This window comes from Penicillium chermesinum, assembly GCF_028974085.1.
Source record: "Penicillium chermesinum strain IBT 19713 chromosome Unknown utg000001l:1.0-1975020.0:1.0-1976611.0, whole genome shotgun sequence".
NCBI classification, from domain to species: Eukaryota; Fungi; Ascomycota; class Eurotiomycetes; order Eurotiales; family Aspergillaceae; genus Penicillium; species Penicillium chermesinum.
Genome location: NW_026695311.1, coordinates 437,396 through 458,883, shown reverse-complemented (window position 1 = coordinate 458,883; position 21,488 = coordinate 437,396). Strand labels below are relative to the sequence as shown.

Below are 21,488 nucleotides of genomic sequence, written 5' to 3'. Positions count from 1 at the left end.
TTTTTCTTGTCCATCGCCGCTCACCGCCCACATGACTCCCCGCTCCAATCTTATCGCGTATCGCCGATTGATCTCATCGGCGCCTGACCTCGAAAGTCGACGAAATAATCAACCACAAATCACTGGAGGGAGATCATATGGAGACGTTATTACAAAAGGGTGGCGCGGTCTCTAAACTTGAGCCCAAACGTCACGCAGCATGTGACGAATGCAGTAAGTCAGCCAAAGCAGCGCAAAGGCTTGGTGAAATGCTGATGTAGACCGCTTGTCACAGGGAAAAGAAAGTTGAAATGCTCTGGGGAGCTTTCAGGGTGCTCTAGATGTTTGAAGCAATCGATTAGCTGCAATTATTCTGTACAGAAGCAAATGGGGCGCCCACCGAAGAAGAGATCCCGTGTCGAGGACGATGTGCCCGAATTATCGAACAGTAATGTCTGGCCAAGCCCCGAAGGCACGCCTCCAGACCCATCATTTGCCCTTCCAGACTTCGGCATCAGCCATGCAGCGCTAGAAGCCCGTGAGTTGTGCCCTCTGATTTTCTGGCGCAATCCAAACGAATCTGGTCTGCCTATGGACGTCGAACACCAGAGTCTTGCCTGGGGCATGCCGCCGGAGCGCTTGAAAGACCCGTATCCTGCTTCTCAGGGTGACTGGCCTGACTTTTCGACTGTTTTACAATCCGCGGCGGACCCAATCTCCAGTCCTTTGAACTTTGCGAATATCACATCTCTTCCTCTCACGCCACCTACTGACAATACCGCCGGTCGCCAATGTACATGCCTATCCTATCTATATCTCTGCCTGAGCCACATTTCATCAATCTCTGCTTTCCCTGTCAACTCACACACGATTTGCTCTCTGCAAATTGGGGCTAGGACAGCGCACAATGTGATTTCCTGTGAGATTTGCCCCAAGAGTTTTGCCACCGGTGTCCAAAATGTCATGTTCACCGGGGCACTCTTAACAGTACTAGCCGATGCCTGGCTTCGTCTCGCTCAAAGTAATCCTATCGAACTTGGGATACAACATGCCCCGCCTGACTATATTGAAAAAATCTCACATAGCGAAGACCCGGCACAGGGCTGGAGGGAATGGCTGCAGCAAACTGTTCGGAAAGGTGTAATAGGAGGAAACCTTGACCCAGATGCTGTTAGGCCCTGCTCCGGACAGCCAAGCCTCTTGGAATTAATTCTTGCCGTCGAGGACCGTCAGCGACGCTGGCATGAGCCTGGCAACCATCCTTTGCATGATAATCATTTCTTGGGGCCCGGAGACCAAAAGAAAGATTGCCAACCACTCGACGAAAGGAGCCTGCTTTGTATGCGTGTTGTTGGCAGCGCAAGAGCGGTCCTGGCAAAATTCAACTTCAAACCAGAAGACTTTCCTGGCGGAGTGGTACCTGAAGGCCTGGATATCACAGCCCCTTGAAAACGTCATGCACGTGGTGAAGGCTATGAACGAAGCAAGCCCATTATGATTTTTACCTGTCTGATATGCCTTGCATTCCAGCGTTGCTATTCAATGATTCCTTCTTAATAATAAATCCTCGAACTGGAATGTAATGAAACCAACTATCCTCGCATACATTTCGCCCCTAGGCAATTTGAAGTTCGAGCCGCATCCAAGTGATTCTTTTTTTATAGTTGACCCTAGTTGTATACAGCGGGCACATACCCACTAGGTAAACTCCGAATCATGTGCATATACGACCCTGAAGTGATTCCATGGCTAATCAAAAATTCTATGAATTGCTCATAAAGAATTGCGATTCAGGTCTATCCGATCATGATCATGATGGCGCTCTGGACTTCTTGACCAGTAAAAGAGGGTTCCCGCTGTCGATAGAATCTCCTGGCTTGCTCAACACTCTCACAACTGTAGCACCCGCCAAGTGTGACTTCGCATGGACATTTATCTCCATCTTCATCGCTTCAAGAATAGAGCAGACGGCATCTGCTTCTAAAACATCTCCTTCTTGGACCAACACCTTCCATACATTTGCATTGACTGGGGCCTCAATTGCCTCAATCGTGGGGTCTGAATGACGGACCAGTCAGTCAAATCATTCAGGGTATGGGAAAGCCATACATACCTTCCAGCATAGATTTTATCTCATCCAAGCTAGTACCACTCTCCTGTTTCGCAGCCAGCCACTCCGCAAGCATGGTCTTCTCTAGGTCTATCATTTTCTGCTGCGAGACTGCTCTCTTCTCTTGAATCTCCTTGGCTTCGGCTTCGGTGGCCTGGAGGAGCTCATTATGTTTAGCCATGTCGAACACGCCTTCTGTAATCTCAAAGTGATACGCGCCAGCCTTGAACTGGGCTAGCTTCTGATCAAACACTTCCTCAGTGACCTCGTAGAAGCTGAACGTATCCATGTCTTCGAATATCCATGGGCGCTGTTCAGTGAAGCCAGGACGAGACCCAGATATGTCGACTGTAGGGATTGTCATTCCAGTCGGCATATATCCTCCCGGGCAATCTACGGGATATATTGCAATACAGCACCCTCCCCAAGATACAGTTCCCGCTGGGGTGTATGTTCGACTGGGATTCATCTTTGGTGCACGGAGTCGGAATCGGGGATCAGTCGGCAGACCTTCTGGGAGCGCCATGAAAAATCCAACTCCGATAATGACCGTCTCCATGGTCAAGAACATCTTTTTGAGCTCTTCAAGCGTCAGGCCGTTGTTCTCAGCAACATATTTTAGCGGGTCGGGAAGATAGCTAGCTACAGAACGCTGGTTGGCCATGTATCGTTCAATCGAATCATCAAGCTTCTTATGCCGGAATGTGAGCGGAAGCTTGAAATGTCGATTAGGAATCTTGATAGATCGCATGTCACCCAAGTTTTCTTCCATCTCAACTAACTTGCTGAGGAGGTCTTTTCTGGGGAGAGCTAGGCCGTCATAAAAGATGGCCAGAGAGCCTCCACATCCCACCATGTTGAAAATTGCGCCGCCATTACTTCGGTTAGAAGATACAGGGCCAGATGCCGACTCGAGGGCTCTGGATAGTGCAGTTGCACGGCACTTATTGTTGAGGTCCGCACGACCATCGCCATAATCCACAAGCAGATATTCGTCTCCTCCAGCGCGGTAGGTTACTTTTGGCTGGCCCTTGCTAGATTCAATCACTTTGAGCACATCCTGACCAGGTGTTGTTAGCTCAGGACCGATCGAGGTGTCAAAGGCTTTGCAGTTGCTCCATGAATGGGTCTTGATTGCATCTTTCAATGCCTGCAGGAAATTATTGTTGTTTCGTCGAGACTCCAATGCCCTCTCCAAAGAAACGCGATGGAACTTCACGCTATCTCCAGCACGAAGCTGTCCGACTTTCCACATGTCTGCCTTGGTGACTGTGATACTGCATATAAAGCCACCAAAGTCAGGACAGTCGACAGGGAAGATCACTGGCTCGTCTCCAGTCCAATTTAGACCTCCGAGTGGGTAGCCGTACTCGAGGATATTACTCGGATGAGCTCCTCCCTCGCCCCCATCCTTGCGTGCAAATTCTGGACGAGGGCCAATCAATCTTATTCCACCTCGAGCCGCATTATGGCTAATTTTCCAAGTTTCAGAGAAAAACATCTCAATGTCTTGGGCGGATAAGAACCCCGTCTCGAACGGCCCGGGCATTACTTCGATAATCCACGGGTCTGTAGTGTACTTTGGAAGAAGCTCCTGCGGAATAGAGACTTCTAATTGCGCGGGAAGCTCAGGTGAGTCGGCGATGTGAAGAAAGTCACCAGCTCTCAACGGTCGACCTTGATAACCCCCAACATTCACCATGGGGTTTGTGGACTTGCTGCCGAACCATTTTGCCACGTTGAGGAGCCCTCCATAGATGGCAAGATAGACTCGGCAATGGGATTCTAATTTCCCAATCTTGAGTCTTTGGCCTGAGCGTACGTGAATGCGCGTCCAAAGCGGAATCTCTGTACTATCGAGCTGTGCTGGAACCGGGGGCCCGCACAACGCAACCACCGCATCGCCTAAGAAAAGCAGCTCTGGTCCGGTGAGAGTAATTTCCAGTCCTTCTACGCCAACGTCATTGCCGACGAGGATGTTAGCAGCTTGGAAGGCTATTGGATCCATTGGACCTGCGTGGCCAAATCCGTGACCGACACTGGGTCGTCCAGGGAAGTCTTGAACCAACGTGTATGAGCCACCTGAGATAACATCAATAGCAGCAGGCGTATAGCTGAAGTTCTCCAAGAACTTTGTGATGGTGTTGCCGCCACGGAACACATTGTCTCGGATGATGGCCAGAAGGAATCCAAGATTGATCGGGGGGCCACAGATGGATGATTTGCTCAAAACCTCTGCTATACCCTCTATCGACGAATCCCGGTTTGGGCCATGGTACATGACCTTAGCCAGGAGGGGGTCATATGATGGGCTCACCACAGTTCCTGTTCTCACCCATGTGTCTATACGAGTCCCCTCGGGGGCGTACCATGAAACTTCTTGGAGAAGTCCTGGGCTCGGGGCATAGTTTCTTGCTGGGTTTTCGGCGTAGACACGGGCTTCGATTGCATGGCCCTTTGGTTCTAAGCAGCGAGACTGGAGCTTCTCCAGCTCTGACGCAGACAGTCCGCCGTTCCCAGCTAATTCCTCGTCTGCCTGTCGCAACATGAGTTCCACGAGGTCGATATCGTAACATAGTTCCGTGATCCCATGCTCAACTTGAAGTCGGGTGTTCATCTCTAGGAAGAAGAAGTCGCCGGTATGGTCATCAACGAGATATTCAACCGTCCCAGCCGAGCCGTAGTTGATACTCTCAGCCAATCGAATGGAACATTCAGTGAGTTTCTTCCGCAACTCTGGATGCTGCTGGGAAACAAACGGACTAGGGCACTCCTCGATGACTTTCTGGTGCCGTCTTTGGATAGAGCATTCTCGCTCGCCAATACTAATAGCCTTTCCTTGGCCATTTCCGAAGATTTGGACCTCGATATGATGGCTGTCGGGGTAGTAGCGCTCGAGAAAAACACCCGCATTCTTGAACAACGACGACGCTCGAGACTGCACGGTTCGGAAATTATCGCGTAGCTCGGTTTCATCGACGCAGGTTAAAAGACCCATTCCGCCCCCTCCAGCGGTTGCTTTCAACATGACGGGGTAGCCCAACGTCTGGGCTGCTGCGGCCGCAGCATCTTCAGTTTCCACAAGCCCTTGTGTGCCCGGAACTACTGGGACCCCGGCAGCGATCGCAAGCTCGCGCGCTGTGTGCTTCAGACCGAAGGATTCAATTGCCTCAGGGGATGGGCCTGCGAATCCAATATTGGCTGAATGGGCCGATCGCGCAAAGCTCGTGTTTTCTGACAGGAACCCATAGCCTGGGATGATTGTCTGCGCTTGGTGCTCCTTCGCTATTCTGATGATCTGATCACTGGAAAGGGGTCAAATCAGCGCGAACGTGAGAAGAGGATGAGGGCTAGAAGAGAAAGGAAACCCGTGGACAGGAGATCTGAGCTTACCCATCGATATATGCCGCTCGGGCGTCGCCCTCCAGCAACACCGCATGGTCTGCTGCTCTTACATGCTCCGATTCTGAATCGGGGTCGGTGTAGATGGAGATTGTTCGAATTCCAAGCTTCCTAGTTTCATTCAGTATTTCATCTCTGAGGGTGTGCGTATAGTCGTGTTTACCTTGCAGCTTTGATCAGCCGACAGGCAATTTCACCCCGATTAGCCACGAGGACGACCTTCAGATGCTCCATTCTGCGGAAAGAGCGTAAGATTCTTCAGTACTGAGGGGGATCAACGCCCATTCCCTTTTATCATACGCATATACCCCAGGGGCAGCGTTAAACCCCGCACGACTACCGTGACCTGGTACAGTCTAGAGTTCTAAACTTACTGATAGCTTGATACCCCAACCTGCCCCACTTCATATGATCCACCTGAGACGATAAGCCCATAGCACCGGGGCCCAAAGGCTCGGTATGTGGCGCCCAGCTCGAAACCTAATCCTTCCCTAGAATACTTTAAGGCAAGTTGGGGTAAGTATCTTACTCCAAACACGCGGGAGATAAAGGAATCCGCTTGGGTCTTCTCCAACTCTGGCGGTTGACTTTCGGTAGTTTCACAAAAGCGTCTGAGAGCTCTGTGAGGCAAATAATTCCAGATGTGCTGGAATGAGATTACTTAGAGGAAAGGGCTCATCAATAAGCAATATAATCACGAATGATTCCCATATCAATGAGGCTGACGTGGGGCTGTCACACCACTGCTTTAGCGCTATCAACAGGCGGTTTCTCGGTGGTACTAGTAGTCATGTCTTCCAGTTCTCCCAATGTAAGGGTCGTCACCGGCTCACTGTCTAGTTCCTCTGGGGATCCGAAAACCTTCTTCAACAGAACATATACTTGCATCTTACCCTCCCAGATTGGCAACAGAACAATTATGCCGGCAGCAAGGAAGGCCCAGATAAAAAGAAACGCAACCCAGCCCGTAAAGAAGCCGGAGCTGAAGATGTAGCTTGTTCCATACATTGGGATCGGCCAGAGGATGACAAGCGACAAGGTGAGGAATATAGAAAGATAGATCGACCGGTTCCGAGCAGAGATGAGCGTAGCTTCGTCCTCTTGCTCCTCGTGCATCTCTCTTGCTGTCCTTCTGGTCGGATCTTTGTTGCTCTCATCGTCCACTGGAACTTGTATCTGCTCGTCGTCACCCCGTTTGATTCCATCCTTGAAAATCTGCCAGTCGAAGTCCTCCGGCCTTAGAAAGGTGAGTAAGGGTGTGAGAACTAGAGGTGATCCAAGTGCAACGATATTACCTGCGACCAGTGGTAAATTTTCACTCAAGGTCGCGACACTTATGACATCGTAGAGAGAATGGGTCGTCAGAAACCACGCGAGAACCCCCCGCAATCGAGCCCATGATGGGAGTGAGAAAGGCTGCAAGCTTTGACTGTTTTCTCCACATGATTGTGCAAGCCATTGGAACGATGGCCGCGTCGACGAAGATACCAATCGCCGTTATGAGAAACCCAACGCTGAATCCTCCGTGGTTGAATGCGACCGCAATCGAAGAGCAGAAAATGGCAAATCCCACCGTCACAAAGTGCGAGAAATAAAGCAGGCTCCGTCCAGAAGCGTTAGGCTTGATATAAGCCTGGTAGATGTTGTAGGTCACCAGTGCCGTGGTTGCCACGGTCTCGGAGGACATTGCGCTAGTGACAGCCATGAAGATCATTAGCAAGACTGCCACGACTCCGCCATCACCCATCAGAGCGTAAGCTGCGTAGGGCATTGCTAGACCAGAGGAAATCTCGTAGTCGTTCATTCTGTTCGGGTATGTAGGCCAGCTAGGCAGATGCTCGAGAGCTGCTGCAGCGAGTCCGTATGTACTGGCGAGAACGAAAGGAATGGTGAACCATGACAGACCACCGATGATGTATCCAACGGAGGTTGTGCGTGGATCACTTGCGATCGCTTTTTGGAATAACTGGCTGTCAACGCATGCTGCAAATCCTGCCCCGATGAATACCAAGCCGACGTATCCACCTTCCTGTGACCTCATTGTCAGGTACTGGCCGTCGGCATTTCCGTCGACAGGGTGCAAGGAAGATGCTTCTTTGAGCAGTTCCCATACTCGGGAGGGCGATCCGGCGACGCTCGAGGTCGTATAAAATACGAACAGGGAAATCAGCATGATAACATAGATCATGACCGTGTGGACCTGCGCATCCATGGATGTTAATGGGCTTCCCCTTTGGTACTGTCCAGGTGAAGGGTGAGCAAGGATGCCCAGCTTACCCAATCAGTGATAAATGTGGCCTTGATTCCTCCCATCAAGGTGTAAATAATGACTCCCACAGGAAAGAGATAGCAGATTGCGTCTCGATTCACACCAGACATGGATGAAAAGACCGCCGAGCCACCCACCAGAAGATTGACCGTATTGATTATTTGATAAACGCCCGAGTAAGCCGTGTAAAGAAGATGCACCGATGTACCATAGCGGAGCTTGACAACCTGAAGGAATGTTTGGGCATTTGGAGCCTTTCGCTTCAGCTCAACCGCGGCGACAGAGAAGAGGAGAATTTGGACACAGGCTGCCGCGGCGTACCAGAATGGCCCAGCCACGCCATACTGATACCCATAAGTCGTACTAGTAAGAAGAGTGGTGGCAATGGTCCAGGAAGAGACCACAGCAGATGCAGTCAAGCCTGATTTGACGGAATGCTTTGCTGTCATGAACATTTCAGAGTCCTGGACTTCATTCATATATCGACTCAGGAGCCAAGATGTAAGGGACATGCCAATAGCGAATATTGCACCCACGCCGATGACTATGCCATAGCCTACCCCCTCGAGAGAGGCGGGGATATCTGAAAAACATCAGCACTTGTATCAGACATCTTGCTTTCATTTGACGACAATGTGAATCAAGGGAGTCTGGGCAGAGAATCCGGGTGAGATCACATCATATACCAAAGGCTAACAAGCTACATGCCCCGAGTCCAGGCCGTCTTCATCCCCTTCTTCCTACATGAATTCAACGATAAGGACTAGTATATCAGATTTGAAACGACTATCCAAACCAAAGATAACTTGATTGGCCATGACCGGATGTGATCCCAGTATAGAGGAGCCAATCATCGACAGACAGCCTATCGCGAGAATACAACCTATCACCAGATTTGGGGTAGCTCGACTTACTCCAACTCCCCATTATGAGGACGACATGCCACCTCCACTTCCCTCGGTTCCGAGATGACATTGGCCATCGATCAGACATTTGTGCTGCTGGATCAATGCGGGGTTGGCAGTCATGTTCAGCCAGGAGCCAGGGCTGATCATTCCGCATTTCAAGCAATCGCCAACTACGCTTCTCTCGAGTTGCTCCCGCATTCCTGCGACTTGAGGTCTCTAAAAGTCCACTTCGTACAAAATCAAATCTTCTACCATATCGAACTAATCCCATCTACCCGATATGGCGCCGACGCAAACAAAAGCTCTCATCAACGTTGACATGGGAGAAGGGTATGGCAACTTTATCTGTGGTCCAGACAAAGAGCTGCTCCCCATGATCGACCAGGCAAACGTGGCATGTGGCTTTCAGTAAGAATGCGCTGTGCCGAGCTGGACCATCCCAGACTAATCCGAAGCAAAGTGCAGGGGATCCCATGATTATGGCAGAAACCGTCGCCCTCTGTAAAGCCCATAATGTTAAGATTGGCGCCCACCCCGGCTTGCCTGATGTACAAGGATTCGGGCGGCGCGAGATCAAATTCAGCCCGGAGGAGCACACAGCCAACGTCGTCTACCAGATCGGGGCTCTGAAGGCTTTTCTTGACCGCGAAGGGTTAGAGATGCACCATGTGAAGCCTCATGGCATCTTATACGGTATGATGGCGCGCGATCTCGAAATCGCTCGCGCCGTATGGGCTGCAGTGCCGAAAGGAATGAGGGTATTCGGTCTGGCAGGCTCGCATATGGAGACAGCAGCGAAGGAGGCCGGGCTAGTGTTCTGGGCTGAATACTTCGCAGATGTGAAGTACCGGGCAGATGGAACTCTCATTATCGATCGCAAGAAGCAGCCTTGGGACCCCGAAGATGTCAGGAAACATGTTTCGAAACAACTATATGAAGGGCGTGTCTTCGCCGCTACGGGGGAGGATGTCGACCTTCAAATAGAGGGGACAGCCGGTCACCATATGCTGTCATTCGGATTCTCCAGGCTGCGTTGAAATCGTGAAGGCGACCAGGGAAATAGCAGATCAATTCAACAAGGAGCGCGGTCTGTAAAATATGGCTATAACTAGTTGAATCTTATAGTTAAGGAATACTGCAGCCGCACTGCACCTTGCCAAAAGTAGAAAAAGACCAAAAAGAAAATCCCCTTTGTTAACTCAAAATCTTCTTGATATTCAATTATTTTGCATTAGAACTTCCCCAATGGGGATTACAGACGTGCTGCAGCTCAAATTTTCATGGCCGGCACAACCTCAGCAGCAGCACGCTCGCCATTCTCAGTGGTCCCCTCCATATAGCTCTTCCATCGAACTGAAGTCTCAGGATCTGCAAAATGGGCATTACAAAATGGCTCTCGAAAGCTCCTAGCTCCAATGGTGTCCAAACCACCAGGCGTGACTGGAGGACAAGGGCTGCCCCTGCCAGAGTATGGATCTTGCGACCATTCATATGTGGCCATAATCAAAGACTCCCAGGTAGCTTCAGTTATGTCCCGGTTTGAGATAACATACGGCTGGTTGTGGATCTTATCCACGGGAGACATGGTATTTAGCTCTTCCAGTAAATTAGCAGTAAAATAGCAATTCCAAAAAGAGGCCGGGCTTGAAATATCTCTTGAACGCACGTGTTAGTTAGCATGGGCTCTTCTTATACCTTTAGCCAAGGGTGTTGTAAACAACCCTCTTTGTGTGATCCGTGCATCACAGTGGATCCTGAACACATCCAGTTTAGGAGGGCTATACTAAAAGAAAAGATAGTGTCGGATGTAGCAGACTCGCAAGACGCTAGTAGCGGCATTATATTATTAGGCGAACTTCCCCCAGCATTATTGGCGGCTGCGGAGCCAATTTCATTCAATGACTATTTACTACATAGTATGCCCTCCAACCCTTTGCTGTTGCGTGTCTACCGCTAACTGGAAAGCATATTTGTAGCGACGGATGATGTAGCTCATGGTTATTCTTCAATTGCAAAGCCCTCTAGTTTACAGTGAAGCCCCTTTCCTAGCGAATGGCTGTACTGCGTCCCGCGCTTCGCTCTCCACTCGGCCACCGTCTATGTCAGCTTGCCAAAAACATTAGGTCGTAAAAACCGTAAGACACCTTGGCGGAAACCGTTATCACAAAATGTTTAACTGCCGAGAGCCCCCAGCTAACCAATTGCATGAACTCGCATAATCTCACGGGTTGCAGAGTTGCTCGGTGCCGAGGCTCCACCTTTATCTCTCCCATAGAATCTTCCCCGCACTTGATGTACATACACTTCGCATGAACGGAAGTACTCTCTAGTCTTTGGAACCGTCTACTCGGGTCCGCAGTGACGCACTGCACATCTGTCATACTAGAAGCCCCTCTATCGGGCACTAGGGTCATTGGGTCCAGTTGGGGTAGTTGGGGTCATTGACTTTATCGCGCTCTCCAGATAGGCGACCCCGACAATAGCGGAAGGCTTGCGATAGCTGCCGTCGGCGAAAAGTACAATGCGATATCCTTGATGCTCCTGGAAAGCAATGTTCCGAATGTTGCAGGGCTGATACGCCTTGCCGGTTGTTAATTCTACGCCAATCTTTGCTAAAGGTAGTTCACCGACCGATACAATCTGAGAATCCACCATAAATTGGGCCAAGCGAAATCGCCGATCCTGCAAGAAGAGCTCTCGGCCTCCCCAGCCAGTCGTAAATAGCCATCAGCCTTTATCGCCAGAAGATCTGCACTTACAAAACGCCGTCCGAGCTGGGAGCTTCCGCGCCCTGTGTAATCGTGCAAACGGCGATAGACTGCCCGGTATAGTACACAGAGGCACTACGCTTTCAGAAGCGGGTACTCCACATGAAAGCCCCTATCCCAACGACGACGCCCAGGAGAGACAGTCTTGCTCGAAATGGTCTATCGCGTCTCCTCAGACATGGCATTTATGCAGTCGCCTGGGGCGTCTTCAACCCCCTCGACGCCCCCCCGCATTGCGTATATGGACACGGCAGGTGTCCAATCTCTCGCACCTCGTCCAGCTCCACCCTATATCTCATAAGAGGGTCTCAATTCATCGCCCCAAACGATCTAGACGGACTCCACTGGTCTCCGAGCCATATAACCTCGACGCCAGGGGCTACTGACCAACGCATCTTCAAGGTGACACTTCGAACAAGCTGGGTATGTCAAACAATGGTATCCACTACCCCTACCCTCCAATTCGGCCATTGAAAGATTGGAAACCGGGCCCTGAGGCATGGTATCACATGAAGCGAATGATAAGTTGAGTGGACAAAGTCATTGATTTCATTCATTTTTGGTATCTGACGTAGAAAGTCCAAACAAATGCCCCTCCTGTAGAATGACGCCCCTGCCGGTAAAAAGACTAAACCCACTGGATATTGAACGAAAAAGCAAGATCACTCGTCCTCGTCATCGTCCTCGACAATGTAACGATTCTTCTTTTCGAGGCGGTGTCCCAGAGCGGGGCGCCTCAGTCTCGGCCTTACGAGAGGGCTTCGCAGGTGCAACCTCGTCGTCGACTTCGCCCTCTGCATCCATATCGTCGTCTTCAAGCTCCTCTTCCTCCTCCCCTTCCTCTCCTTCTTCGACGTCCTCGTCGCTTCCAACCAGGAAACCATCATCTTCGTCGTACTCATCTTCACGGGTGCGTGCACCACGGCCACCGTAGTCCTCTTCCTCATCGCTGTAAATTTCTCCACGGCGATTGGGACGGCGCTTAGCGCGAGGCCGGGTCGTCGACATACCGTCGCCTTCGAGGTTGCCGAGGCTGAGACCGGTGCCGAGAGTCCTATGGGGAGGCCGGCGTCCACGATCGGCCTCGCGCTCGGCAAGGGCCTCCTGGCGGCGCTGGAGCCGGATCGAGTCTTTCTCGGCCCTCTCGGCCCGTTTTGCAGCTGCCTCTGGGTCTTCGGTGGTCTCAATGACAGGAGCAGAGCCATCCAGAGTCTTCTTGTTACCGCGTGCAGCCGCGGCCAATGACTCTTGGAGTTTTTGGACTGCGTCGTCCGTCTCGTGGGTTGTTGGGAGGACGGTGATGCCGTGTGTGACGTGCGACGTCAGACGGAAGAGAGATGATGTTTCAACTGCAGCGCCGAGGTAAACGTGGGAGTCAAGCTTAGTGTCATACTCTCCAGCTCGGGAAAGAGGTGCTAGCGGCTTGGTTGCGATGCGGTACTGCTCCAGAGGGGCGGATGCGAGTTGCAGAGTGAGAGAACCGTCCTCCCATTGCACGATACGCGCGTTGGATTGGAGAGTATCGCTTGCTTGGTCTCGGCGCCAGCAGAGAGAAGTAGCGGCTGTAGAGTAGGGCGGTGCGACATAGGTCTCCGGATTGAATTCTTCGGCTTCGATCGTCAGGAAGTCTGGAACACGCATAGTATAGACCTATAGGAAGTGAATGTTAATACCATGCTCATAATTATCCAATATCGATGGGCTGGCATACTAGGCCATCATTGGTCGCTGGTACTGGCGCCCGCGCAAGGTTCACGTCCATGATGTTGACAGTGTGGTCGTCTACATCATCCAAGTCATCCTCCATGCGATCACGGCGATCGTAGCGGTCCTCATCATCTCCGGAGTCGAGAGCTTCGTCATCAAGAGTGCGATTGGGACGTCTGAGTAGGAAAATATCAGTTTCTGCACCTTGTTCCGAGTGTAGAGAAGCGCTCGTACTCATCCTCCAATCCACCTTCCTCTCCGTCGGACCCAAAGAGATCAGCATCATTGTCCTCGTCCATGTTCTCGCCACTGAGATTTTCATTGCCGGAATTGTGAGCGTCGCTCTCCACAGGGCTGTGTGCGCCGCTGCGGCCAGGGCGCCGGATATCCTCCTCGTCCGAGGACATATTGTGGGAGAAGTATGGAGAAAGGAGATTTAGAAGGTTAAAACTTTTCAAATATGTGCAGGAAGGGAATCAGCATGCTAAATAGTCATTGACCACACGAAAGCTCCAAGAGCTCCAGGAACTTAACGGAGCTTCTCTTCCTTGCGGCAGTAGTGAATGAGCGGACTAAACGATGATCCGCGGCCGGACCCAAAGAAGCGGGATCCACCAACAGGGGAGTCTCGTCTTCACCGTCTCCAACTGTGTTCAATTGAAATTGCATATTTGTTCTATAAATCATGGCGACCTTCTTCCAGAGTGTGTAAGTGTATACTTGAATGGGCCTGTGAAAGCAGGCTTTCACAAACAAGAGATTGGTCCTTCACTTTCCCTGTTATTGCCATACCCCTCCATGCTTGTACTGCATCCCAACTGGGGGCGCCACAAACACAAAGCAGCATTCCGATTGCCCAAAATATTCCAAATCACCTGCGCCGAGTCTTCCTGTACTTTTCTTTTCGGTCTTCAATCCAATTCCCCCTGTCATCTTATCTTACGCTGGAGCCCCTGACTGGAAGACTTGGATAAGTTGCTAACATACACGCAGTCGCCAAGGGTTTGGCAGAGGGGGGAACAACAAGAACACTCCTCCCAAGAGCCCTGTCCAGGCTCCTCAAGACCCTCGAACGATGGCCAACTCACCCTCCCTATCCAACAGTCTCACCTTGGACAACATCGCCGCAAATGACCCCAATGCCCCGAAATACTTCTTCCAGGAGAAGTACGCCCCGCTCAATGTGAGGGGCAACTTCCTGACCCTCTGTGCCTGTCCGAAGAATGTGGAGCTTGGTGAATGGCTGGCTCATCAGAGTAAGTTATCTCGATATCTACAACGGGGAGGGCTCCAATACCCCGAATTCAGGCTTGCGATACTGATAGGATGGACTCAGTTGTTGAACAATATCGTCTGCTTCACGGCATGCTCCAGGTGATTCAAGAGACGAACGGAGTCACTGGTGTTCCTATCTGCAACGAAAGCACCTGCCCGACAATGTCGGCTGGCCGGTACGTGCAATAATGCGGGGTAAATACGGGGTTACAAAAATCTGACGTTCGTCACTTGGACTAGATTAACCTATACTTGGCTTGTCGACGGTCGTGCTGCCAAGATCTCTGCCCCGAAGTTCATCAACCGCGTCGAGAAATGGATCGTCAGCAAAATTCACGACCCCGTCATGTTCCCAACTGAGAAGGTCACCGGTATCCCTGAGACTTCTGCCATGAAGGATGCCGCTGCGGCTACTGGCGAACCCGCAGACCAATCAGAGGGAGCTCCCGCTGGTCCAAATGCTACCGGGTCAGACGAGTGGATTGGCAAGTCCAGTGGTTTCCCCCAAACCTTCTACAAGGACTGCCAAGGAATCATGAAGCAGATGTTCCGCTGCTACGCCCACCTGTACCATGCCCACTGGCTGAATCCATTCTGGCACATCAACAAGCACGACATTCTCAACATGTGTTTTGTTCACTTCGTGACTGTCGCCAAGTACTACCAGCTCGTCTCGGACAAGGAGATGGAGCCAATGCAGCCATTGATCGACCTGTTCATCAAACAGCAGCGGGTGCCTCCTGAGGCCCTTAATGGCGGCCACTGGGCGGTTGCACCACCGCCATCCAACTAGGTCTGGATATACCTTCTTTTGAAGATATCCTAGAGCAAGCCATCTTTTCCCACTACATTGACGACTCATACCACATGTTTTTTTTTCTCAATTTGGCGTTGGATTGCTTCTGTTTTATACGAAATCTGCTTTTTACCGTACGGGTAACGGAGTGAATCTGCCGCTATGACACAGACCCGAGGCTTTGAGCATTTAGCATGCGGTGACTATTTCATGATGATTCTTGCATATGTTCCTCGATCCGCATCAGCTCGTGGCGGTGAATTTCTCATGCATGGTCCTTCCACCTTGCAGACGCAGGCCATCTGGACCGCTAGTCTGTTTATACATCTTCTCGAGAGACGATTTTGACTTGGCCGATCGAGTAGAAATAGGAGTTTCTTTTGCATCCCACTGTTCTCTTCGTAGCAAATATATGAAACAAGTCTCGGTCGGTTAACCTGGGCCATGCCGCGATGCTAACCCTTTGGATTTGGTGGCGCGAAAAGAGCCCCAGCCATTGGTCACATCTGTTCATAATTCGGCGGCGACGCGAGCAAATTGCGAACATCATCAGGGCAAGCAATCAGTCACGAGCAGCCCCATATTATGATAATTTCGAATTCAGTCTTGTCGTTCCATGTTCCAGAGTCATGGACTTGTCCCATAGATAGCCCCTCATAGATAGACACCATCATCTCCGTTTTGCCCCGCACCGGAACTCTGATCACCATGTCCAGAGCCAGTTCCATTTGTAAGAGAAGCTGTTGGGGTATCTGAAGCTCCCTGCGCCTCCTCGGAGGTCTCCTGGTTCTCGCCATTGTTCTCTGCATCTTCAACTTCGATCCAAGGCTGACCGCGATTTTCCAGCTCTTTTTTCAGCAACGCGATGCGCTCTTTCATCGACTCGATGACTACTTCGTTCTCCGTGACATAGCCTTCTATCTCCTTCTTCTCTTCTTCGGGCTCCTGGGACTCAAGCAGGAAGATTCGGAGCTCGAGGTTGGAGCGGTGCAGGTGGGCGAGCGAGTTGCGCAGTTCTGACACTTTGCCGTAGACTGCTGAGAGCGGGAGCTCTGTGATAGCTTCGGCAAAGGCAGCTGGGTTGATTGGGAGGCTTTCGCTTGACATATTGATCGATCAAGCTAGATGCATGGCGTAAGATGGGCAATGTCGCGGGAGAAACAATGATTGATCAGCGGGGTGTGTTTGTTATCTGCGCATCACGTGTAGATAGATCCTCGCTGCTCTTGATCTTAGGAGCGATGAGAGTGACTTGGTCAAACTAGTATGGATACTGATGCAAATTTACATTTTGGTGTTGATTTGTGTAAGTATAATACTATGCTCTCATGGGTATTTTCACTCTTTCCAAGTCTGCAATCCGAGCGGTTCCTCATATCAAGCTGATTCCGCAAATTCTCTTGAACCTACCTGCTGATACTACCAGTACTAATATGAAGCTAATGATGTAGGGCCAAGTCTATTAGTCCACGAATAGGAGCACAATAGCCAGGATAAGGATAAATTTGCCATTGTGTTTTGTCCCAATATCGAAGCATCTATTTGTAAATACAGTCTCAATTGGTATCTCCTCGTAATTGAACCACTTAGCCATTAAAAGTCCTATATGCTTCTAGATTCGGGCTTTAACGTGCAGATCGGAGTATTGGGTAATCCTTTCTTTGCTGAACTGGAAACACTCCGGAAGAGCTGTCTCTTTCCACGACTTCCCCAGAACGAGTTTCGCCAGACCCGGGGCACACGTAAATATATGAGCCATTCCTAATTCTGTTAGCAACATGTCATCTGTCTTGTAAAGGCACAAATACTGGATTTATACCCACCGTGTCCGTTAAACCCAGCGCATATCCATTGACCTGGCAGGCCATCGATCGCCCCGATCAGTGGAGCATTATCCGGCGTCGTACCAATGATCCCAGTCCACGCGTAATCGAATCCTTCGCCATGTCGGAGAGGGACAGAATCTAGCTCTCGACTAATACCATCAAACTCCCGTGAGCTATTTCGAGCAAGAGTCTCGCTATATTTGGAATCGTCGAACGTGGCGCGCTCGAATTCCTTATCTACGTCGTTCTCGCCTCTAGTCCCCGTTCCACCAAACAGTATCGTTCCGTTCTTCAACGTGTTTACCGAGAAGAAGTGATCAGGGCTGTACCTGAGCGCCATAGTATGGGCCGGAGCATATTCTCCAGACAGAGAGAGTCTCGGAGTAAACGAATTCACCTGTGAGCGCCGAGGCGAGATAAAATGCTTCAATTCAGGCAATAAATACGCAGCATATGCATTGGTGCAATGAACGACGTTTTTGGCGGCTATTGTGCCTCGTGGTGTGTGGACCTCCCACTTTTGACGCACCAGCCTGGGCTGGCCCGACTTTGGTAGCAGGGCAATGGGTCCATAATTTGCCTCCCTTCTGGATGAAGTCATTTAGAATCCATTGAACCAGCTTCCCTGGGTGATTGGATGCAGCTGGTGACTCATAGGCACATATTGCAGTGGGGACGCCCGTCTTTTGTTTTGCCTTTTCGCCTTCGTGGAACTGGATATGCGACACATCGCCACCTGCAGCCTTGAAAGCAGTAAATGCAGTCGATAGTAGCTCGACAAAATCTTCTGATATGGCGACTTCGTAAGTTGTTGTATACTTGAAGTCGCAGTCGACATTGTGTTGTTTCACAAACTCGTGGACATTTTTCAAAACAGTTCTTTCGTTCTCGAGGATCTTCCGGGCTTGCTCACTTCCGTGAGTTGTAGCATAGCCGGGAAATCCACGAAATGAGTCTGCAATAGTCAGATTTTTCCCCGAAGTTTTCTAGACATTGGGGCTGACCTACCAGGTCGAATGTGTCCAGCGTTTCTTGCGCTGGCACCCGAGACCGCCTCTCGCGCTTCAAGAATAATGATCTCGTCCCCTTTGACACCGCTTTTAATCAATTCCCAGCCTGTCAATGCACCGGAGATGCCAGAGCCAATGATAACGTATGTCGCCGCGGCTGGAACGGTATTCAGCCGATTGGCATGGAGGTGGGGGAATGACCGTGTTGTCCGATGCCAATGGGACAAGGTTGAAGAATTGTGAGGCAGTGATGGTTCCATCTTCAAGTTGGCAGTCTATTTTCCTACGAGTGATACTCACAAGTAATTCTAGCCAATTCTAGGTAATGGGTTGGGCTATTTATTGTAAGCACATCGTTTCCCTTATCTCTTAGTCCCCAATGCCCTAAAGCTCCGAGTGAGGGGGTGACGGATCTACCCGCCTGCTGCGGCATCTGCCGAGCCCTAATCAGCGGTTGTTAGCATTCGGTTATAGTTCGATCGGAACTTCCAGTGTCCATCCCGTCTCGTAGGAAATATTATGTCTGGTAGCAACGTAGCGATTCAAAGAATCTCTTTGACCTTCCAAGGCTGAGACCATCGATTATGAAGCGGGTGCGGCGTACAGTCCTTGTGCGGCAAATGAATACCCTCTATTCTCACAGTCTTTGGTAAATATATTTCTACCAAGTCACGGAGAAACAAAACCCCAATGTGAACAAGCATACCTGGGTTTAATCGAGGAATGAATACCGCTGTCAAGAGGCCTCAAAACTTGAAGCCCCTTCCACATACACTAGTGTGTATGACTAGTTGCCTGGCTTGTACGCAAGGATCTCATGAAGCCGGTGGAATAATAAGTCGTTCTCGAAAATTGCCGTCCAATCATATTGTACAATTTTGCACTCTTCGGAGCCGGAACAACCCGAGCCCGCTTATCGATAGTCGCCCTCGCTGTATTGCGACTGCTCACGGTCTAAATATTGTCCCCATTCTCGGCACCATGAGCAACCCGCTCTGGGTAGCATGGCGAACGACGTGTTCGGGGGTTCGACCCTCTGTGTTTGCATCTCTACGGCCAGCGCATGGCCTTCGGATAGCAACAGGAAGCCTCGACAATATCTTGAGACGGCCTTTCAGCGCTTTGAACCCTATCCCCCAAGCTCAACACCGGCCTGTTTTGTCTTCCCCCTTCACGAAGCATACCACTCCTGCTAGTCTTTGGTCCAGATCCAAAAGAACCACCGCCAAGCCTTCCGGTTCATCGCGTTCGACTCCTTCCGTGAAGGCCCTTTCCAGCGCAGAAATCAAAGCAATCTTCAAAAGCCCGGATATCTCTGCTGCGGTGGGTAATCGGACGTTGGAGGTCCTTCAAAAGCAGCGGATAGAGGGTACGATTGACCAGGATCTCCCCGCCGACCTCGCAAGCCGCATCACCGAATCTCAAGCAGAAAACGCCTTGGCCTGGCTGCGCGCGAAATACCCCGTCGACGAAGATGCTGCCATTCTTGCTCGGTTTGAGCGCGAAGAGCGCGAGGAGGAACAGAAACTGGTACGCCGCGCCGAGGCACTGGGCCTCTACAAACCACAGAGTGGGTCCTACGACGCGGAACTTGGTGAAGATCAGTCTCCGTACGGAAAGAGTTCTCTGAAGGAATACCGCGAGCTAAACGAGAAACGCCTCCTCGCCGAGCAAGAGCGAAAACGACAAGAATGGCTTGCTAGCGAAGAGCAGTCGAAGGAGGAAATGATGCGCCAAATCGGACAGAACAAGTCGCTTGAGGTCTACAAGGACCAATATCTGGCAGAAGGTATGATCCATGCAACCAGAGCATTGAATGTATTATTGACGCTCTACAGCTCGTCCGCGCGCGGACCCTAGTGTACGGCCATACCTTGCTTGGGTCCAGAAGCATCATATTGCTGCGACTGCTAACGACCCCGATGCTGTTAATCTTTCATCTGTGAGTGTCATGAGTGGCTCCATTGGCTCTCTCTGCGTTGCTAGGGCTTGGTCTGATTTCAATTAAATTCCAGGCTCAACGGCTGCTCCCCTCCCTGGCCTTCGGTCTCCTTGTCTTCGGTCTCTGTTTCTATTTCGCCCAGACATATCAACCTCCTGCTAGGGAAGACCGGCTCTGGCCGAATGTTCCTCCGGCCATGGCCACTGCTGGAGCTATTATCGGCGCTAATGTAGCTGTGACTTTGGCATGGAGGTTCCTTCCTCCAGCATGGAAATGGCTCAATCGATTCTTCGTCATCGTTCCTTTCTACCCTCGTGCCCTGAGTATGCTCGGTGCCACCTTTAGCCATCAATCTTGGAACCATCTGGCCTGGAATATGCTTGGTGTCGGTCTTGTTACCGTTCCTCGTGAGTAGACACAGCTCCCCTGGAAGCCGGTGACCTGCTAATTGATTCGACTAGTGCACGATAAGATCGGGCGTGGAAATCTTGTGGGCATTTACGTAGCTTCCGGCGTTGCTGGGTCCTTGCTCTCGCTGTCTCGCAGCGTCATCCTCGGGACTCTAGGCTTGAGTTCACTTGGTGCAAGTGGGGCGGTTTGTGGCGTGGTTGGCGCTATGTGCATGATCAATCCCAAGTGAGTCTCAGTCTCTTCTTATGTGTCGATTGAGGCATTGCAGAATCTTGATCTAACTCGCTCGAAAGTTCCCGCTTCACTTTGTGGTTTATTCCACCAACTTTGTCAGATACTCTCTGGCTCTCGGGCTCAACGTTACTGGTGTGTCTAGTCGGTATGGAAGTGATGGGTGTGATGGGTCTGCTCCGTCTCTTCAACTTCGGCAGGAAAATGGACTTTGCTGCGCACCTTGGCGGATTTGCCGTGGGTATACCCTCTGGATATTACCTACGTAAAAGGGCGCAGGAGCGACGGAAGGCGCGTAACTGGCCATTCTAAACACCGTGTACAGATTGCTTAGCCTCGGGCGTTCACGCTATCAGATTCCAGTCCCTTTTGGGCTTTGTACAGTATGATATAGATCAACATTCGGCATTTCGACCTCTAATCCTCATTCCGCGCTGCTGCTTTGTGTAACCCGCAACCGTCCAACAAAGGTTAGCGTTACGTCCAAGCGGTAGTCGTTAGTCTAGAGCGGGTGTGGCTTTCCCCTTCGAGATCGTCTCTCGAGTTTCCGCCTTTGATCTGAAACCTTCCTTTATTATGACAAAGATGTTCCGCATACCGCCGTTGATCCGTCAATGCTTTCCCTGCAGCAACAGATCTATGCCACCAGATCATCTTTGTTATATGGTTTTGCGAAAGTGCTCATATGATGATTCGTAAGTGCCACTCATTGTTCGATTTAGAGTCTCATTGTTATCCCCTTTCTTCCGAGGATCTACTCAAAGCACTGTATACCAAGCCCTCATGAACCACGAGAGGAGCCCTTCAGGACCAACAATGACAATGGCATGGTATAAATAGCTCTGCGTCCATGA

The 21,488-nt window shown here is 50.8% G+C and overlaps 10 protein-coding genes across 10 annotated transcripts; 4 read left to right on the top strand and 6 right to left on the bottom strand.

Moving 5' to 3' along the window:
* Positions 1 to 366: 366 nt before the first annotated feature.
* N7468_000169 (Zn(II)2Cys6 transcription factor rglT) lies at positions 367 to 1,428 on the top strand (the record flags this gene model as incomplete). The annotated part of the gene is made up of 1 exon (XM_058469466.1): positions 367 to 1,428. One exon carries the CDS (start codon positions 367 to 369, stop codon positions 1,426 to 1,428), a length of 1,062 nt encoding a protein of 353 aa, XP_058335497.1.
* Positions 1,429 to 1,789: 361 nt separating this feature from the next.
* N7468_000168 (bifunctional urea carboxylase/allophanate hydrolase) lies at positions 1,790 to 5,725 on the bottom strand (the record flags this gene model as incomplete). Its single annotated transcript, XM_058469465.1, has 4 exons — positions 1,790 to 2,037; positions 2,093 to 5,394; positions 5,483 to 5,602; positions 5,655 to 5,725. The coding sequence occupies 4 exons, from the start codon at positions 5,723 to 5,725 to the stop codon at positions 1,790 to 1,792; spliced, it is 3,741 nt and encodes a 1,246-aa protein (XP_058335496.1).
* A 501-nt stretch (positions 5,726 to 6,226) lies between these two features.
* Positions 6,227 to 8,373, bottom strand: N7468_000167 (sodium:solute symporter family protein; the record flags this gene model as incomplete). The annotated part of the gene is given in 4 exon segments (XM_058469464.1): positions 6,227 to 6,907; positions 6,957 to 7,691; positions 7,769 to 8,343; positions 8,361 to 8,373. 4 exon segments carry the CDS (start codon positions 8,371 to 8,373, stop codon positions 6,227 to 6,229), a joined length of 2,004 nt encoding a protein of 667 aa, XP_058335495.1.
* A 575-nt stretch (positions 8,374 to 8,948) lies between these two features.
* Positions 8,949 to 9,705, top strand: N7468_000166 (5-oxoprolinase subunit PxpA; the record flags this gene model as incomplete). The annotated part of the gene is made up of 2 exons (XM_058469463.1): positions 8,949 to 9,076; positions 9,129 to 9,705. The coding sequence occupies 2 exons, from the start codon at positions 8,949 to 8,951 to the stop codon at positions 9,703 to 9,705; spliced, it is 705 nt and encodes a 234-aa protein (XP_058335494.1).
* Positions 9,706 to 9,938: 233 nt separating this feature from the next.
* N7468_000165 (flavin-containing amine oxidase) lies at positions 9,939 to 10,253 on the bottom strand (the record flags this gene model as incomplete). The annotated part of the gene is made up of 1 exon (XM_058469462.1): positions 9,939 to 10,253. The coding sequence occupies one exon, from the start codon at positions 10,251 to 10,253 to the stop codon at positions 9,939 to 9,941; it is 315 nt and encodes a 104-aa protein (XP_058335493.1).
* A 1,858-nt stretch (positions 10,254 to 12,111) lies between these two features.
* N7468_000164 (Paf1-complex subunit LEO1) lies at positions 12,112 to 13,550 on the bottom strand (the record flags this gene model as incomplete). The annotated part of the gene is made up of 3 exons (XM_058469461.1): positions 12,112 to 13,086; positions 13,148 to 13,319; positions 13,378 to 13,550. 3 exons carry the CDS (start codon positions 13,548 to 13,550, stop codon positions 12,112 to 12,114), a joined length of 1,320 nt encoding a protein of 439 aa, XP_058335492.1.
* A 278-nt stretch (positions 13,551 to 13,828) lies between these two features.
* Positions 13,829 to 15,211, top strand: N7468_000163 (Mob1/phocein family protein; the record flags this gene model as incomplete). Its single annotated transcript, XM_058469460.1, has 4 exons — positions 13,829 to 13,851; positions 14,137 to 14,399; positions 14,480 to 14,594; positions 14,659 to 15,211. The coding sequence occupies 4 exons, from the start codon at positions 13,829 to 13,831 to the stop codon at positions 15,209 to 15,211; spliced, it is 954 nt and encodes a 317-aa protein (XP_058335491.1).
* A 657-nt stretch (positions 15,212 to 15,868) lies between these two features.
* Positions 15,869 to 16,321, bottom strand: N7468_000162 (uncharacterized protein; the record flags this gene model as incomplete). Its single annotated transcript, XM_058469459.1, has 1 exon — positions 15,869 to 16,321. The coding sequence occupies one exon, from the start codon at positions 16,319 to 16,321 to the stop codon at positions 15,869 to 15,871; it is 453 nt and encodes a 150-aa protein (XP_058335490.1).
* Positions 16,322 to 16,826: 505 nt separating this feature from the next.
* N7468_000161 (NAD(P)/FAD-dependent oxidoreductase) lies at positions 16,827 to 18,310 on the bottom strand (the record flags this gene model as incomplete). Its single annotated transcript, XM_058469458.1, is given in 4 exon segments — positions 16,827 to 16,975; positions 17,038 to 17,535; positions 17,552 to 17,995; positions 18,049 to 18,310. The coding sequence occupies 4 exon segments, from the start codon at positions 18,308 to 18,310 to the stop codon at positions 16,827 to 16,829; spliced, it is 1,353 nt and encodes a 450-aa protein (XP_058335489.1).
* Positions 18,311 to 19,031: 721 nt separating this feature from the next.
* Positions 19,032 to 20,946, top strand: N7468_000160 (rhomboid protease PCP1; the record flags this gene model as incomplete). Its single annotated transcript, XM_058469457.1, has 5 exons — positions 19,032 to 19,839; positions 19,889 to 19,992; positions 20,066 to 20,399; positions 20,454 to 20,628; positions 20,697 to 20,946. 5 exons carry the CDS (start codon positions 19,032 to 19,034, stop codon positions 20,944 to 20,946), a joined length of 1,671 nt encoding a protein of 556 aa, XP_058335488.1.
* Between the last annotated feature and the right edge of the window lie 542 nt (positions 20,947 to 21,488).